Source organism: Bos indicus x Bos taurus, chromosome 10 (assembly GCF_003369695.1).
Source record: "Bos indicus x Bos taurus breed Angus x Brahman F1 hybrid chromosome 10, Bos_hybrid_MaternalHap_v2.0, whole genome shotgun sequence".
Classification (NCBI taxonomy): domain Eukaryota; kingdom Metazoa; phylum Chordata; class Mammalia; order Artiodactyla; family Bovidae; genus Bos; species Bos indicus x Bos taurus.
The window spans coordinates 17,849,091-17,862,184 of NC_040085.1; the positions used below are offsets into that span (position 1 = coordinate 17,849,091).

A 13,094-nucleotide genomic window follows, 5' to 3' on the forward strand; every position below is an offset into this window, starting at 1 on the left:
CATCAGAAGAGGAAATGTATCTGGCTGATATCAGTTTGCCTGTGTCATGCCATGGCTTGTTGATGTGGTTGATGATTGTAACCTGCCTATTTAGACTTGAAAGTCACTTGGTCATATCTGACTCTTTGTGACTCCATGGACTGTAGCCCACCAGGCTCTTCTGTCCATGGGATTCTCCAGGCAATAATATTGGAGTGGGTTGCCATGCTGTAATTAAATTAACAGTTACATCAGGGCTGCATGCGTATTCAGTCAATGCATCTAGGATAGACATACGTTTTGTGACAAAAACAATTTATTATGATTACAGTGACCTCTGAGAACAAATAGTCATCCATTTTTGTATAGCTCCTTTTTGGGGGGAGGGATCTGAAGCCCAAATCTACAGTGAAATAAGCTCGCAAGCTTTTCTTTCATACAGGAAGATACAACTGTTTAGTCTCAATCATCATAGCTTTTCTTCCTACACTCCAAGGCATGGGTTCCTGGGGGAATTTATGCTGGATAAAGGTCCTTGTCTGTTTAATGCAATCATAGCAAGTTTCCTGGTGGACAAAATTTGTCCAGCTTTATGTGTCTAACAGTAATCAATAATATGTGCGAAAATAATCTTGCTTTTAAATATCCACCCTACAGTCAAAATGAGGACAAGCTCACCAGACCACACATTCTTATTTCCTTATATCAGAATGTAGCCCTAGAGGCTGCGTGCCACAACTCCTGAGCCCGTGCACCGCCATTACTGAAGCCCGTGCACCTGGAACCTGTGCTCTACAACGAGAAGCCACCGCACTGAGAAGCCCACGCACTGCAGTGAAGAGTGACCTCCACTCACTGCAACTGGAGAGAGCCCAAGTTCAGGAACAAAGACCCAGCTGAAGCAAAAATAAAATAAACAAATAAATAAAAAAAGAAACATAGCCACTCAAAAGTCACAAATGCTTTCTCATCCCATGGCTACAGCAGCTCCAGTTCAAAGGCTTTCACTGAAAACAGCCCCTCAGCAGCGTTACGTCTCAGCCACATGCAGGCTGGTATGTGATTTGCTTGGTGCCTCTGTGTTGGTTCATGATTATGATTCAGGTGATGCAGCTTTTAATCATCTATTTCTTTTCTCTAAATGAATTATTAATTCTGTGGCATCTAATATCTGTCTTACATTATGAGAAAAATAGATTCTTTTTTAAAAGTCAGTCTAGAGAAGAGAGGAATCTTTCTGGCTGAACAGGGGTGCTTCTGGGGATTGGAGCTTGGGTCTTCTTTAAGACTGACATCCACCCTATTATCCCTGTAGAGCAATTCCCAACCTCCTGGGTTTCTAGAATTAGACCTGAGCTTGATTGGTTTTCCTGAAAAACTCTAAATGTAAACTAAATTCTGATCAAGGACAGAATATACTTCTTCCTGACTTTAGCCTCCTGCTCCCCTTGGGTTTGTGCTCAGCTCCCCCTGCAGCCCTTTCTCACTGTGTCACTCAGAGCACAGTAGTACACAGCCGAGTCTGATGCTTGCACTGCCCGTTTCTGCAGATGGAAGGAGCTGTCACTCTTAACAAGAGTGGCCTGAAAACCTTCATGCTCTACCTTCTTGTCTGCTGTTAAGCCCTTCAGGATGAGTTGAGGAGCTTTGTTGAGATGCTGGACATACCAAAAAAGATAGAAATCTGAATTCTTGGTCTGGTAAGTGCAGTTCAGGGTCAGGAGAGCCCCCTCTGAGAGAGTCACTGGGCCTTCTTTCTGGTTCACTGAGTCACCATTGGTCCCTCCTACAAGAGAATCACTTTGTTATAGTAGAAATGTACAGGAGGAGTTTTCAGCCAGAGAAGAAAAATAAAACTTACCTGTTATCATAGGAAAATGAAAAATCATTTTAGGATAAAATGCTACTTACCAAGTATTAAGCAGACGACAAGAACTGAGCGAGTGGCAGAAAACATTCTGGCAACAGTCCTCGTTCCCTAGAAACATCAAATCTAACAAAGTTAGTCTCTGGCTGGATGTTACAGAAGCTCCTCACTCAGAAACTGGGAACCCCTTTCTGCACAGCAGCAGTCATCTGTCTTGTGGCTACAGAGCAGGCAAGTCAAACCAGCTCCTGAATACAATGAGGAATCACATCTGAAGGAAGCCCCGCCCTCTGGTGGTGATCTTAAAGATTACACCACAGTCATATCTGACCTCAGTTCAGCTCAGTCACTCAGTCGTGTCCAATTCTCTGCGCCCCATGGACACCAGCAGGCCAGGCTTCCTTGTCCAACACCAGCTCCCGGAGCTTGTTCAAAGCCATGACCATTGAGTTGGTGATGCCATCCAACCATCTCACCTTGTGTCGTCCCCTTCTTCTCCTGCCTTCAATCTTTCCTAGCATCAGGGTCTTTTCCAATGAGTCGGCTCTTCGCATCAGGTGTCCAAAGTATTGCAGCTTCAACTTCAGCATCAGTCCTTTCAGTGAATATTCAGAACTGATTTCTTTTAGAACTGACTGGTTTGATCTCCTTGCAGTACAAGGGGCTCTCAAGAGCCAAGGGGCTCTCTTTTGAAGACCACAGTTCAAAAGCATCAGTTTTTCAGCACTCAGCTTTCTTTTTGGTCCAACTCCCACGTTCATACATGACTACAGGAAAAACCATAGGTTTGACTAAATGGACCTTTGTCAGAAAAGTAATGTCTCTGATTTTTAATATTCTGTCTAGGTTGGTCATAGCTTTTCTTCCAAGGAGCAAGTGTCTTTTAATTTCATGTCTGCAGTCACCATTTGCAGTGATTTTGGAGCCCCAGAAAATAAAGTCTGTCACTGTTTCCATTGTTTCCCCATCTATTTGCCATGAAGTGATGGGACGGGATGCCATGCTCTTAGTTTCTGAATGCTTAGTTTAATTCCAGCTTTTTCACTGTCCTCATCCTGACCTGGTCCTGACCTAGTCCTCCTGATGATAGTCTGTGGGGTACACACAGGAGACTGGGGCAGGACTCTAAGAGGAGAGCCCTAAAGACAAACATGCTTTGGGAAATGTCCCATTATTACATCCATCATTTTCTGTGTGGTATGGTATCTCTAGCTTTGCAAATAATGCCAGTTAACAATTTTTAGGAGGAATGGTCAGAGGGTTTCTTCTTTCCATATGTCTCCATGATTCCCATGGGTCAGGAAAGGCCCCCTCTGCATGGAAAGCACTCCCTCCTCTCCCTACACCTTCACCTGAATTCGCTCTATTCATCCCCAAGACACAGCCCACATGCTGCTGGAATGCTGGAATGTTGCATAATGTTGGAAACATTATCTCAGTCAGGTCTCAAATAACGTGCAGCTGAGTGAGCAGTAACTACCCCTGTGCCGTGTGCTCTGCTCAGCTGCTCAGTCGTGTCTGACACTTGTGGCCTTAGAGACTATAGCCTGCCAGGCTCCTCTGTCCATGGGATTTCCAAGCAAGAATACTAGAGTGGCTTGCCATGCCCTCCTCCAGGGGATCTTCCCAACACAGGGATTGAGCCAGAGTCTCCTGCATCTCCCGCATTGCAGGTGGACTCTTTACACATCTGAGCCACCAGATCATTTAAGGCAGATCTCATCTAATGTGTGGTTGAGTGAGCAGGTTATTACCCCTACCCATCACAATATGTCATATTTGTAAAATTAAAAAATAAATTGCTGTTACTTCTTTTTACTGATAAAGGTAGAGTTGACCTTCCAACTAGAAAACTGGGCAAATTATATGAAACAAGTTGTGGATCTTGGACATCAGGTGGCACAGAGATAAGGAAAACAGGTGAGATGAGCCAGGACATGGCCCAGCTCTCTTCACGGAGGCAGCTTCTAGGCACCAGTGCATGAGGCATTTAACAAAAATGGCCCAACCGTCTCACTGTGAAATGGAATAATATTTTGGAGATCCTGAGGAACCTAGGAATTTGTGGACCAGTGTACCAGAGAGGAGGGATGTGGGCAAAAGAGAGAGAGGAAGAGAGATGAGGGCAAAGAGGTGGGGGGAGGAGTCACTGTGAATCTTGGACTGAGTACTGATCTCTAAAAAAAGAAGACTCCCTGAGTTTGGTAAACCTCCCTGAAGGGGCCTCCTTTGGGGCCCTGGACCCTACTTGGATGACAAGCCACCTTACACCTCTAGCCTCATGAGACCTTACTTAGGTAACCTGGTTCTTGAAACGTCTTTTTACCTCTTGTCACATTCTTGCCTTAATTCAACTAAGTATCTTTTTTAGAATGTCAGGTTTGGATGGTTAGTATGTTAGCCGGGCACTCTTCATTTCTGAGGCATGTGTGTGGTATTGATCTGTCTTCTGATTGTTCGTTTGTTTTCTTAGGGATTCAGGAATCTCAGTGGAAAGAACTGTTGGCTCAGTGTCTGTCAGCCTGTTTGCATAGTTTCTTGTGCAATTATTTGTGTCAGTGAAGTGAACTCAACAGAAGATTTAATGGGGTCATTTCATAGCTTGTTCTTTTCTCTAGGATAGGGTTTATTTTATACAAAGTCTGACTATATTATGGTAAGAATTGTTGCCATTGTTCTTTGCTGACATAACGCATTTTAAGGCATGGGAGCATGTGGCTACAGACAGCTGTGAGGTTGCCTTACACGGGCTCTCAGGGCAGCGTTGTCAATCCAGAAACAATGGCTGTGACTAAGTCAGTTGAACTCAAAAACAGTCTTCTTCAAATGTGACTTTTTCACCTACAGAGATTTTTTTTTACCAGTTAAAATGAGTTTTGTTAGTTCTTACCAAAGCTGGGATCGTTTTAAACGCACATCTGTTTGCTGAGCTGTTCTTTTTGTTTGTTTTTTGTCGGCACCAGGTCTTAGTTTAGGCTTGTGGGATCTAGTTCCCTGACCAGGGATCGAACCTAGGCCTCCTGCAATGTGAGTGCAGAGTCCTACTCACTGAACCAACCCTCCACCTAAAATTAGAATCATAAGTTGAAGTTATCATGCTGGCAGGACTCTCTGGCTCAGCAGATCACCTAGATTCTCTTAAACTTTTGTGCATTTTCAGGAATCCCTAGCTTCCAGCATTCATTCTGGAAATTTACAGGGTTGTCTGCAATGTGGAAACCAAAATCAGATACAATTCCTATCTCAAATTCCTTTCAGTTGATTGAGAAGCAGGTAAGCAAAAAAAAAAAAAAAATCCTATGCCCTGTCTGTACTCCCACTAGCCTGGACCCCAATACATGAAATGAGGAATCAGACTGGAAGTAGAGAGCTGATGCAGTTACCACCATGGGAATAAAACCCGCTAGAATACTTTTTTTCCCACCATTAAGATTTATTTTTGTTCCTTCATCTCCCTCTCCATTTCTGTGGCCTCTTTATTAAGATGTGAACCCCCAGTGCTCAGGTGGCCAGCACCCAGTGTGCAGGACTCTAGGATGTTAGGAAGGAAGGCAGTGCTTACTTCTGGTGGGTGTCCAGATTCACCCTAAGTGATGATGGTGACTACATCTGCCAAGACCATAAAACTACTATAAATATTAAACTCTGCATTTAAGTAGTTCTGTCTATAAATTGGGTTTCCCCAGTAGCTCATCAGTAAAGAATCTGCCTGCCAATTGAGGAGATGAGGGTTCAATCCCTGGGTCAGGAAAATCCCCTGGAGGAGAAAACAGCAACCCACTTCAGTATTCTGCCTGGAAAATTCCATGGACAGAGGAGCCTGGCAGGCTACAGTCCACAGGATTGCAAAGAGTTGGATGCCACTTAGCAACTGAACACCAGACACAATACACACATGCCTATAAATTACGAAATGACAATGATTCCATATCCTGGCCACATCTCACAGACTGCCCAGCAGTAAAACAGACATCTCTTCCCACCTGCCGTGCCCACCACTGTCCTTCCAGAAAGTCTGCTCCCGGAAGTTGAAGACGGGAGTTCAGACTGAAAAGATGAGGGGACTCTCTGTGCAATGGGCACAATTGTAGCTGAGACACAGAGAGTGACCAAAGTGGCTCTGCATTCCTGCTCATGAGCAGAGGACTGTGGAGATGTTCCTGCTTGGTGAGTGGGTGGTAATTTCTCCTAGTCTCTTGAGCAGGTGAAAAGCCCACTCCACTGCCAAGATAGCTTATTGTAAGGGTACATAAATACTTCTCTCATGTGTCTGAAACATGACTCACTGATGAATTAATTTCCCCTGCTTTTGCTGTTATTCAGTCCCTAGATCATGTCTGATTCTTTACGACCCCAGGAACTGCAGCACGTCCGGCTTCCCTGTCCTTCACTATCTCCCAGAGTTTGCTCAAACTCATGTCCATTGAGTCAGTGAGGCCATCCAACCATCTTATCCTCTGTCACCTTCTTCTGTTCTTGCTCTCAATCTTTCCCACCATCAGTGTCTTCTCCAGTGAATCGGTTCTTCACAATCAAGTGGCCAAAGAATTGGAGCTTCAGTTTCAGTATTCTAGCAGGTTTTATTCCACTGGTGGTAACTGCATCAGAATTCCAGATTCAAGATTGCTGCTTAGCCTTCTTTATGGTCCAACTCTCACATCCATACATGATTACTGGGTAAACCATAGCTCTGACTACAGGGACCTTTGTCGGTAAAGTAATGTCTCTGCTTTTTAATACACTGTCTAGGTTTGTCACGTCTTTTCTTCCAAGGATCAAGTGTCTTTTAATTTCATGGCTGCAGTCACCATCTGCAGTGACTTTGGAACCCAAGAAAATAAAATCTGTCATTGTTTCCACTTTTTCCCCAACTGTTTGCCATTAAGTGATGGGGCCGGATGCCACAATCTGTTTTTTGAATGTTGAGTTTTAATCCAGGTTTTTCATTTTCCCCTTTTACCCTCATCAAGAGGCTCTTCAGTTTCTCTTCGCTTTCTGCCATTAGAGTGGTCCCATCTGCATATCTGAGATTGTTAATATTTCTCCTGGAAAACTTGATTCCAGCTTGTGAATCATCCAGCCCAGCATTTCGCATTGTGCAAGGAGATCCAACCAGTCCATTCTGAAGGAGATAAGCCCTGGGATTTCTTTGGAAGGAATGATGCTAAAGCTGAAACTCCAGTAGTTTGGCCACCTCAAGTGAAGGGTTGACTCATTGGAAAAGACTCTGATGCTGGGAGGGATTGGGGGCAGGAGGAGAAGGGGACGACAGAGGATGAGATGGCTGGATGGCATCACTGACTCGATGGACGTGAGTCTGAGTGAACTCCAGGAGTTGGTGATGGACAGGGAGGCCTGGTGTGCAGTGGTTCATGGGGTCACAAAGAGTCGGACACGACTGAGCGACTGAACTAAACTGAACTGAACTCTGCATATAAGTTAAATAAGCAGAGTGACAATATATAGCCTTGAGTACTCTTTTTCCAAATTTGAACCAGTCCATTGTTCCATGTCCAGTACTAACTGTTGCTTCTTGTCCTGCATACAGGTTTCTAGGGTATTCCCATCTCTTTAAGAATTCTCCACCGTTTGTTGTGATCCACACAGTCAAAGGCTTTAGCATAGTCAATGAAAGAAAAGTAGATTTTTTTTTATTCCCTTGCTTTTTTATGTGATCCAGCCAGTGTTGGTAATTTGATCTCTGGTTCCTCTGCCTTTTCTAAACTCGGCTTGTACATATGAAGTTCTTGGTTCACGTACTGCTGAAGCATAGCTTGAAGGATTTTGAGCATAATCTTGCTAGCATGTGAAATGAGTGCAATTGTATGGTAATTTGAACATTCTTTGGCATTCATTTCTCTGAGATGAGGTTACTAGCAAAGAGAATATCCTGTACCCAGTTTGAATACAAACAGTACACACAACACCTGTGATATTTACAGAGTGGGCTGCTCTGATCCACAGGGCCCTTGACAGAGGAATATCTTCTCAGAAGGTCTCCTCCTGGAACTTACTTAAGCAGCAGCATTTCTGGAGCAACCAGAAGGGATGGAAAAGTCAAGGAAAGAGAGAATAAAGCTCCAGTCACTGAAGATGGAGTGTCTGCAGGTGAAACTCAGCAGGATACACAATCTTGGCCTGAATTTTAAAAACCAGAGACTAGCTTCTAGGTCACACAGTCATCCATCAACAATGTGCCCTGGAATTTTCATTAACACATTGTGAAATATTTCAGCATATATAATCTGAATTGTCATTGAAGAGTTAATGTCACTTTAAGGGATTCTATCTGGGGGATGTTGATGGGCTGAAAACAGGCATTTCTGGAGAAAAGCTCTTAGGTTCCTTTTTGCACTGTCCTGCTCCAGATTCTTCTCTGTAGGGCAACCCAAGAATTCCTAGGTCCTTGGCTCTGAGTATCAGACCTGGAAGTGCTTTGACAATACCTCTAGCATAGCCCACTGGAGAGAGAAACAGCACCCCTTCCAGGGCTGCCCACAGCCAGAGCCCCATCTGCACTCTGGGTTTGTGTTCAGCTCCCCCGCAGCCCTTTCTCACTGTGTCACTCAGAGCACAGTAGTACACAGCCGAGTCTGATGCTTGCACTGCCCGTTTCTGCAGATGGAAGGAGCTGCCACTCCTATCAAGAGTGGCCTGAAAACCTTCACTTTTTGGCTTCTGGTCTGTCATTGAGCCCTTCAGGAGGAGTTGAGGAGCTTTGTTGAGATGCTGGACGTACCAGAAAAGATAGTAAGTTGAATATGTGGCCTGGTAAGTGCAGTTCAGGGTCAGGAGAGCCCCCTCTGAGACAGTCACTGGGCCTTCTGTCTGGTTCACTGAGTCACCATTGGTCCCTCCTGGAAGAGAATCACTTTATTATCGTAGAAATGTACAGGACCAGAGCTTTCAGTCAGAGAAGAAAAATAAAACTTACCTATAGTTATAAGAAAGTGAAAAATAATTAACATTTAGAATAAAATATTACTTACTGAATATTAAGATGATCAGAAGAACTGAGTGAGTGGCAGGATGCATGTTCGCAAAAGAAAACGATCCTTGTTCCCTGGAATACACCAGTCAAACAAATCTAGTCTCCATCTGGATGTTACAGAAGCTCCTCACTCTAGTCTCCATCTGGATGTTACAGAAGCTCATCACTCAGAAACTGAGAGCCCCTTTCTGTACTGCAGCAATATTCTGTCTTGTGGCTACAAAGCAGGCAAGTGAAACCAGCTCCTGAATACAATGAGCAACCGCATCTGAAGGAAGCCCCGCCCTCTGGTGGTGATCGTGAAAATTGCACCACAGTGCGGTCTGACCTATTCCTCCTGATAATAGCTTGTGGGGTACATACTGGAGAATGGGACAGGACCCTAAGAAAAGAGTCCTACACATAAGCGTGCTTAGGGAAATATTCTATTATTCCTTCCATAATTTTTTGCATGGTACAGGTATCTCTAGCTTCTCAAGAAACCCCAGGTACAATTTCTAGATGGAATAGTCAGAGGTTTCTTCCTTGCATGTGCTTCCAAGATTCCCATGGGACAGAGAAGGATCCCTCTGTATGGAAAGTGTTTCTTCCTCTCCTAAAGTCACTTCTCTGAAGTAGTTATATTCATGTTGACTCTGTCATCATGCCATGGAGAAAATTTTTTGTAAGGGAGGTGTCAAATAATTTGTAGTTAAATGATAAGGTTATTATCCTGATTTATCATGGAATGACATATTTGTAAAATACAATAAAAGTAAAATACGTGTCTTCTTTTTCACTGATAACGGTAGAGTTGATCTCCAATTTGAAAACTATTTTTGGACTTTGAACATCAGGTAGCACAGAGATAAGGAAAACAGATGAGATGAGCACTAACATTGCCCAGCTTACTTCATGGAGGCAGCTTCCAGGCACCAGTGCATGAGGGATTGACCAAAAATAGTGCAGCTGTCTCATTGTGGGACTGAGACAGAATAGGAGAACGGTGATCCTGAAATACCTAAAAATTGTGGACCTCTGTACCAGAGAGGATGAATGTTGACAAAAAGAGAGAGAGAGAGAGATAAGCGCAAGGCAGAGGTTGGAGGGGGGAGAGTGGGGGACGAGTTAGACCATCCTTGGACGACAGCAACCTTACGCCTTTAGCCTCATGAGGGACAGGTGACCTTACTTAGGTAACCTAGTTCTTGAAACGTCTTTTTACCTCTTGTCACATAGTTGTTTTAACTCGACTAAGTATTTTTTAGGATGTCAAGTTTAGATGCTTAATATGTTAGCCGGGCACTCTTCATTCCAGAGGCATGTGTACATGGTGTTCCTCTGTCTTCTGTTTGTTTGTTTTATTAGGGATTCAGGAATCTCTATGGAAAGAACTGTTTGCTCAGTGTCTGTCAGCCCACTAGTCTGGTTTCCTGTGCAAAATATTTGTGCTAGTGAAGTGAACCCAGAAGAAGATTTAAGCGGTATTTCATAGATGTTTTCTCTAGGGTTGGGTTTATCTTATGCAAAGTAAGACTGTATTATGGTAAGAAGTCAAAACATTGTTCTTTGCTGACATAAACCATTCTAAGGCATGGCAACGCTGCGGCTACAGACAGCTTGGAGGTTGCCTTAAATGGGCTCTCAGAGCAGTGCTGTCAACCCAGGAACAATGCTGTGACTTTTAGTTGAATTAAGTCTGCTTTGTTTATTTTTGTTTTTATTTCCAATACCCTAGGAGGTGGGTCAAAGAGGATCATGCTGTGATGTATATCAAAGAGTGTACTGCCTATGTTTCCTCTACGAGTTCTATGGATTCTGGCCCTCATTTAAGTCGTTAATCCATTTTGAGTTTATTTTGTGTTCGGTGTTGGGAAGGGTTCTAGTGTCATCCTTTTACCTGTAGCTTTCCAGTTATCTTCCAATTAAAAATAAATGTTTCTAAATGGCAATGACCAAGTCAGTTGAACACAAGAGAAATCTTCTTCAAATGACACCTATTAATGGACATAAAATTTCTCAACAGTCAAACTGACCTGTTTTTCTAAAATTAGGGTATTTTTTTAATGCACGACTGTTTGCTGAGCTGTTCTGTTTTTGTTTTTGGCTGTGCGGGTCTTAATTTTGGCTTGTGAGATCGAGTTCCCTGATCAAGGATCAAACTCAGGCCCCCGGCATTGGGAGCACAGAGTCCGATCCCCTGGACCAAAGTTCCCCCTAAAATTAAGGTCTTGAGTCAAGTTATCATGCTGGCAGGAACTCTGGCTCAGTGGATCACAGAGGTTCTCTTAAACTTTTTGTGCATGTTCAGGAATCCCTAGGCTCCAGCATTCATTCTGGAAACTTACAGAGTTGCCTACAATGTGGAAACCAAAACCAGACATGATTCCTATCTCACACTGCTTTAAGTTGACTGAGGAGCAGGTTAAAAAAAAAAAAAAAATCCTCTGCCCTGTCTGTAGTCCCACTAGCCTGGACCCAGAGATGTGGAATGTGGGATCAGACTGGAAGCTGACACAGTTACATCCAGGGGAATAAAACCTGCTTGGATACTTTCCTTTCACTGTTCAGATTTCGTTTTGTTTTTTCATCTCCCTCTCCCTTCCTATGCCCTGTTTATTGAAGCCCCAGTGCTCAGGTGTCCAACACCCAGTGTGCCGGACTCTAGTTTGTTTGGAGGAAATCTGTGTTTACCTTCAGGTGGGTGTTCAGACATGCCTCCTGTTAAATAAGGATGGGGACTACATCCTCCAGGAATATTAAAACCATTATAAGTATTAAATTCTGCTTTTTTATAGTTATGCCTATAAATTTTAAAATGACAATGATTCAGTGTTTATGCCACATCTCCTAGACTACCCAGAAATAAAACATATATCTCTTTTCTCCTTCTGTGTCCCCCACTGTCCTTACAGAAAGTCTGGTCCCGAATTTGTAGACAAGAGTTCAGCCTGCAGAGATGCAGAGGGTAAACTCTGTGCAATGGGCCCAATTGTAGCAGAGATGCAGAACACTGACCCAATTGGCTCCACATTCCTGCTCATGAGCAGAGGAATGGTGAGATGTTCCTGCTTTGAGAGGGGTTGATACTTTCTCCTAGTTTCTTGGAGCACGTGAAAAACTCACTCCACTCCAATGGCAGTCTGCCTTCAAACTGGGTACAGGATGAGAATATCTGCTTTGCCAGTGATCTCATCATCTCAGGGAAAATTAATTAATCAATCAATCATTTCAGATATATTGAAAAAGTGTTTACATACTCTTAAAACAATAACAGGAAAAAAATCTCTCCTTAACTTACACAGAAATTTTGTATCTCAAAAGTTATCCAATAGCAGTATATTTTTTTTTAGGTGAAAAATGCCATTTCTTCATTATCTTTTATCTTGACATGTGGAACTTTGCTGAAAGTTCATTAACTGCGTGCAAGGCTGAAACCAAATCAGTTTGAAGGTGGCAGTGAATATTGATCATGTCTTAGAGCATTTTCCCATTGATCTATCAATAAATATGGGAAAATACACGTTCAGTTAAATAGTCAGGGGAATTAAAGTGGCCCTGCCTGGCGCTGAGAAGGGCACTTTATGTTGAGCATAAGGCACCTGCTCTTCTCTGTCAGGACCTGGGGCTTCTCTGGATGGGCTTCTGAGAATGGGAACACTGACCACAGGACTACTGAACCATGTAGGCGGCATTTCTAGCAGTGCCAACATTGCCCTGGCTTTTCACTGAGCTTTGGTTCCTTTCTTGAAAAATAAGGACAGGGAGGAGCTAAGATGTCAGAGGAATAGGACGGGGAGATCACTTTCTCCCCCACAAATTCATCAAAAGAACATTTAAACGCTGAGTAAATTCTACAAAACAACTTCTGAATGCCAGCAGAGGACATCAGGAACCCAGAAAAGCAGCCCATTGTCTTCAAAAGGAGGTAGGAAAAATATAAAAGACAAAAAAAGAGACAAAAGAAGGAGGGACGGAGCTCCGTCCCAGGAAGGGAGTCTTAAAAAGAGAGAAGTTTCCAAACACCAGGAAACACTCTCACTGCCGAGTCTGTGCCAAGCCTTGGAAGCACAGAGGGCAACATACCGGAGGAAAAATAAATAAACAATTAAAACCCACATATTACGAGCCCAATGGTAACTCCCCCAGCAGAGAAGCAACGCAGGTGCCTGCACCCGCCACTAGCAACTGGGAGCTGGGCAGGGAGGCACAGGCTGCATTGCTTAGAGTAAGGATCTGGCCTGAATGCCCCAAGTGCTATCTGAGCAAACTAATTTG

At 43.6% G+C, this 13,094-nt stretch overlaps 1 pseudogene and 1 gene segment (V, D, J or C); both read right to left on the reverse strand.

The window, feature by feature from the left end:
* Window positions 1-859: 859 nt before the first annotated feature.
* LOC113899962 lies at window positions 860-2,251 on the reverse strand (annotated as a pseudogene).
* Window positions 2,252-7,629: 5,378 nt separating this feature from the next.
* Window positions 7,630-12,649, reverse strand: LOC113899960. The segment is given in 2 exon segments: window positions 7,630-8,703; window positions 8,836-12,649. Coding segments are annotated over 2 exon segments (618 nt in total).
* Between the last annotated feature and the right edge of the window lie 445 nt (window positions 12,650-13,094).